Source organism: Kryptolebias marmoratus, linkage group LG5 (assembly GCF_001649575.2).
Source record: "Kryptolebias marmoratus isolate JLee-2015 linkage group LG5, ASM164957v2, whole genome shotgun sequence".
Taxonomy (NCBI): domain Eukaryota; kingdom Metazoa; phylum Chordata; class Actinopteri; order Cyprinodontiformes; family Rivulidae; genus Kryptolebias; species Kryptolebias marmoratus.
The window spans coordinates 462,430-468,372 of NC_051434.1; the positions used below are offsets into that span (position 1 = coordinate 462,430).

The 5,943-nt window shown below is 52.1% G+C and overlaps 1 protein-coding gene across 3 annotated transcripts in view; it reads right to left on the reverse strand.

Moving 5' to 3' along the window:
- ece2b (endothelin converting enzyme 2b) overlaps positions 1–5,943 on the reverse strand; it is a 24,232-nt gene that overhangs the window by 7,829 nt on the left and 10,460 nt on the right. For all 3 annotated transcript variants that reach the window (XM_037975882.1, XM_037975880.1, XM_037975881.1), the window contains 7 exons: positions 4,858–5,073; positions 4,645–4,769; positions 3,786–3,932; positions 3,641–3,706; positions 3,366–3,554; positions 1,526–1,668; positions 922–1,036 (listed from right to left, as the gene is read on the reverse strand). In XM_037975882.1, the coding sequence (XP_037831810.1) occupies positions 922–1,036; positions 1,526–1,668; positions 3,366–3,554; positions 3,641–3,706; positions 3,786–3,932; positions 4,645–4,769; positions 4,858–5,073 (1,001 nt within the window). The remainder of the gene's footprint in view (positions 1–921; positions 1,037–1,525; positions 1,669–3,365; positions 3,555–3,640; positions 3,707–3,785; positions 3,933–4,644; positions 4,770–4,857; positions 5,074–5,943) is intronic.

Below are 5,943 nucleotides of genomic sequence, written 5' to 3' on the forward strand. Positions count from 1 at the left end.
GTTAAAACCAGCTGGAACCGGTTAGAGACAAACCTGAACCGGTTAAAACCAGCTGGAACCGGTTAGAGACAAACCTCAACCCGTTAAAACCAGCTGGAACCGGTTAGAGACAAACCTGAACCGGTTAAAAAAACAAAACACAACCAGTATTTATACTTGCTTCTTTTTATATAAAATTAGTTATTTCTCCGTTAGTTAACCTGTACTCAGTGGTAGTCTGTCATTTAAACACACCTTTAACCCAGTGAAAATCCTTACAACCTGTTCTGACAGGTTAGAACGAGTTGGATCTGGTTACAGCTTTAAAATCATCTCAACTAAACTTTTTACACAGAATCTGTTAACCCACAGATAGATTACACAGATAACACAGGTAACACAGGGTTAACAGGTAACACAGGTAACACAGGGTTAACAGGTAACACAGGTAACACAGGTAACACAGGGTTAACAGGTAACACAGGGTTAACAGGTAACACAGGTAACACAGGGTTAACAGGTAACACAGGGTTAACAGGTAACACAGGTAACACAGGTAACACAGGGTTAACAGGTAACACAGGGTTAACAGGTAACACAGGGTTAACAGGTAACACAGGTAACACAGGGTTAACAGGTAACACAGGGTTAACAGGTAACACAGGGTCCAAAACTCGTCAGAAGCAGGTAAACAGCTGGTTTCAGCCACAGGTAGACCAACTCTTTCCGATGTACCTGACCCAGTAAGAACAGGTCAGAACCAAGTGTCCCCATAAACACCAGCAGAACTATAAACCGAAGAGGTCCGAAACCCGTTGGGACCATCAATACCCACAAGAACTTGGGTCGGTCCATGAGAGCGGCTGAAGGCTCGGCGAGAAGCCGTACCTGGTGCTGGAAGAGAGCGAGTCATCAGGACAAGCAGAACCTGTGCAGGAGTACCTTCTTGGTTCCGTAGAGACTCTCCAGCAGTTTGTCCTGAGCGTTCTCGAAGCGCTGATCCAGAGTGGCCACGCTCTTCTGAACCAGAGTCCACATCATGTAGTTGTTCAGCAGACTGCAGGCAGAGAGCAGCTTCAGAACCGGACTACAGCCACAGAACCCGCCGCCATAATGTCTGTTAGCAAAATATCTCCTGGTCCAGAGGACAGAACATGACTGGATGAAGATCTCCTCCTGGACCACGGGTTGGTCAATGCTTCAGGAACAGGACTTTATAAAAACACTTTTCTCCTGCAGCCTAATTAATAACCGTTAATGAATATTTATAAGAATACGCTCAGAAAACCTAAAACGCTCCGCGGCAGTCACAGATTTTGGTGTGGTAGTAGCTGACAGTCGTACCCAACATGTACTCTGAACACTAATGAAGCAGAACGTTCCACATGTTCTCCTGTCCTCCCCGTGTCCTCCCCGTGTCCCCCCTGTGTCCTCCCCGTTTCCTCCCCGTGTCCTCCCGTGTCCTCCCCGTGTCCTCCCCGTGTCCTCCCCATGGACAGGACCGGCGCTTACCCGTGTCCTCCCCGTGGACAGGACCGGCGCTTACCTTTTGTCGGTCTTGTTGATGAGCTCGGACACCTGCTGCAGGTACTCTTTGGCGTAAAGAACCACGGGTTCCGTATCGTTCAGGTCCAGAGGAGACAGAGAAAACGTCAGGAAGTCCAACCAATCCACAGCTGGAGCCAGCAGCTGGAACACACACACGGATCAAATGACTACAAGACCCACAATCCTCAGCTTGTTCCTCAGTCTTCATGTCTGTAAACAGGAACTTTGTTCTGAGTCTAATCGGAACATTTGGTCTTAGAAGCGTGGAGAACATGAAAACCTCAGGATGTCCCTCAGAGGACTCAGAGTCCCTCAGACTCCTGCAGGATGTCCCTCAGAGGACTCACAGTCCCTCAGACTCCTGCAGGATGTCCCTCAGAGGACTCACAGTCCCTCAGACTCCTGCAGGATGTCCCTCAGAGGACTCACAGTCCCTCAGACTCCTGCAGGATGTCCCTCAGAGGACTCACAGTCCCTCAGACTCCTGCAGGATGTCCCTCAGAGGACTCACAGTCCCTCAGACTCCTGCAGGATGTCCCTCAGAGGACTCACAGTCCCTCAGACTCCTGCAGGATGTCCCTCAGAGGACTCACAGTCCCTCAGACTCCTGCAGGATGTCCCTCAGAGGACTCACAGTCCCTCAGACTCCTGCAGGATGTCCCTCAGAGGACTCACAGTCCCTCAGACTCCTGCAGGATGTCCCTCAGAGGACTCACAGTCCCTCAGACTCCTGCAGGTCGGTCTGTAATCTCTTCTGATCGATGAAATCTGGTTTTATTGTCATTTTATTTAGTCTTTAATCTGCTTTGTTTTTAAATATTGTCTCTGCAGACCTGAACCAATAAAGTTTATCAGAAGTCCAGACGTGTCCTCATGTCACCCCCTCCCCCACCACCATGATGTAAACAAACAAAGCCCACAGAGGAAGAGTCTCCTCCTCATCCTCTGTTTATGTAACAACCTGTTATCTAACAGCCCCTCCCCCTCAGAGACACGTAGCAACAGCTCATGGCAACGGTCGCCATGGTGACCCTGAAGCATCTGCAGCCCTGAAGGACGAGGCGTTACGCTGCGAGAACACGGAGAACACGGAGAACCCTCCTTTGTTCTCCAGCATCAGGGACTAAGAGCAGATGGAACAAAGAGGAAACTGATCCAGCTGTCCTTCAATGATTTACTGTTTATATTCTCTGATTCAAGATGGCCGCCATGGCCAACTGACCTTAAACACAAATGGTTTTACAGATGTTGGGCTGAGGTTTAGGGTGGTAGTAGCTGAGAGTCCCTCCCAACACGACTCTGAGTTCTTTGTTCAAAACTCTGGCAGGCGGCGGGCGATATGCATTCCTTCAAGGAGCTTCCTGTTGCTTTCGTGTTTAATCTGGGATTCTGGTGTCGCAGAGGACAGGGAGGGTCCAGAGGGACAGGGAGGGTCCAGAGGGACAAACTGGACCAGGACTTGGAAAACATTTTCTGTGCGGCACTAAAACAAAATGAAGCTAAACGCCTGGAAGAGACGCAGGAAACGTTTCTGTCAGCCACCTGCCGCCTGCCATCAGAGGACTGGGTCAACCCGAGACCAGGACCAGACTGGTCCTGGACTGGGTCAACCCGTGACCAGGACCAGACTGGTCCTCAGGGACAGACCGGCCTGGTCCTGGTCAGAGGAGGCTCATGTACCGTAGAGTCAGACAGTTTCCTGTGTGCTGATCTGGTCTCTGACAGTCACTGAGCTGTAAGTCAGAATCTGCTCCCCAGAAGCCCGCGGTGATACCTGCAGCCGTCTTTGATCTGTCCCACCTGTCCCACCTGTCCCATCGGTTCCCCTCAGACCTCACCTGCAGCTCAGCGATGGTGATTTTGTGGTAGATCTTCTCCTCGTCTCGCCGCTGGTCCTGTGGGACGGTGATGTTGGCGAGCGTCGTCTCAAAGTCAAGAATCTGCTGCATCTGAAGGTGAGTGGAGCTCTTCTCGCCCCCCAGCAGCATCCCCAGCTCCACCATGTAGTCCAGGTACGCCACCAGCACCTGCAGACCAGAGTCCAGACTAGTTGCAGGTCCTGGTCTTAAACAGCCCCAGGAAGCTTGGAGAAGAGGCTAACATCACTCCTCACCTTCTCATTGGCTGTCTTGTTAAGGTAATAGTCTCTGGACGGTAGAAAGAGCCCTGATTGGTCCACCTGGAGAGGAGAGGAACAGGTGAGTCTGAGGCGTTTTATTGGTAACAGCTGCTCCGTTAAACTTTCTGAAAGTCTTTACCTGGATGACATTACTGTTGGAGTTCTTGGGGTCGGCGCTGACTCCGGCGCTGAAGAACGGCTGGGCTCTGTACGGACCCGACACCATCTTCAGAACCTCCAGGAAGTTGTCTTTGTCCCACGGACCCGTCATGTTCCAGCCACCAATCTGCACACAGAACCAACAGACCCAGATTAAAGCCAAACCCAGGATCCTCGGGACCAGGAGCTGCTAAGGTTCTGCTGCTCTGGAGCTCCAGGTGTGTGGTAGCACAATGTCAGGGCGGAAAGACATCAGCAATGACCTCAGAGAAGCCCATCAACCTGTGAAGGGTCAAAGGTCATCTGGAGTCCATCGTTCTACAGAGAGGAAGATTAAAACAGCTGCTGATCTTCACCCTGAAGGTCAGACCGTGCAATGAGCTCCATCTTGGACTCTACAGGCCTCAGTCAGCAGGTCAAAGGTCAAAGCCTCTTCTCTCTAATAACAACAGGGCAGCTCCACTTAGGTTAATCTGAAGGAACCAGAAGACTTCTGGAGCAGAACCAGACCAGAGGACAGATGTTTACCCAGAATGCACTGCAGCTGTCAGCACGGTGGTGGAGGGCTGATGGTTTGGGTTGATTCTGGAGTCAGATGTGAGGCCATCTGTCCGACAAACAGGACAATGATCCCAAACACATCAGAACGGGCCAGAACCAGAACCAGAACCTCCTCCTGGCTGAGATGCTGTGGTGGACCCCTGCTGGATCAGAGCTGTTCTTCGTTCCGTCGGCTTTCTTTCTCTTTGGGGCATTTTTTTTGGATTCGAGGAAATGATCTGATCCACCCTGAGGACAGGGACAGAAGTGGTACGGTTGCCGTGGAGACAGGTTGTTACCTTGGTGATGAGGTCTATGAGAGGCTGAGCTCCCAGCTCCTCGATCCTCTGCGTGTTGAGGCAGGACAGGTAGTAGGACTGGGTCTTCCTCTCGGCCTCGCTGCTGCCGTTAAACGTCCCGTTCTCTGCGGAGAAGAAAGGAAACATGTCTGAGAGGACGGCCGGACCGAGATGGGTCCATCCAGTCCTGGTCCGTCCCTCCTCCTGTCGTACCCAGCAGGTGTTTGAGCAGCGCCTGGTTCTGCTCCCAGATGCTGTTGAAGGTGGACCAGCGCGAGCGTCCGTCAGGCAGCGGGTTCTTCCTGATCCAGCCGCCGCAGGCGAACTGGTAGAAGTCCTGGCAGGGGTCGACGCCGCGGTCCATCGCCTCCACTATCTGACTCGCCACCGTGACGCACGCCTCTGACAGGCACAGGCCACGCCCACTGTCTGCAGGGCAACATGGAGGACAGAGGACCGTTACAGGTTGGCAAAAACTGAAACATGGGAGGAAACAGAAACGGGAAGATTTAAAGATCTGATGGGAAAGAGTGAAGAAAGAAAATACAACAGGAAGTTAAACAGGGACAGGGACAGAGAGACAGGGACAGGAAGACAGGGAGACAGGGACAGGGGGAGGGAGACAGGGACAGGGATACAGGGAGACAGGGAGAGAGGGAAAGAGGGACAGGGACAGGGATACAGGGAGAGGCAGACAGGGGGAGGGAGGCAAGGACAGTGAGACAGGGACAGGGAGACTGGGAGAGAGAGACAGGGACAGAGAAAAGGACAGAACAGCACAGAGAACAGGGACAGAGAACAGGGACACAGAACTGGACAGAGAACAGGGACAGAGAACAGGATGGAGAACAGGACAGAGAACAGGACAGAGAACAGGGACAGAGAACAGGACAGAGAACAGGGACAGAGAACAGGACAGAGAACAGGGACACAGAACAGGGACAGAGAACTGGACAGAGAACTGGACAGAGAACAGGGACATAGAACTGGACAGAGAACTGGACAGAGAACAGGGACACAGAACTGGACAGAGAACAGGGACAGAGAACAGGGACAGACAACAGGACAGAGAACAGGACAGAGAACAGGGACACAGAACTGGACGGAGAACAGGGACAGAGAACAGGGACAGAGAACAGGGACAGAGAACAGGGACAGAACAGGGACAGAGAACAGGACAGAGAACAGGGACAGAGAACAGGGACACAGAACAGGGACACAGAACAGGGACAGAGAACAGGGACACAGAACTGGACAGAGAACAGGGACACAGAACTGGACAGAGAACAGGACAGAGAA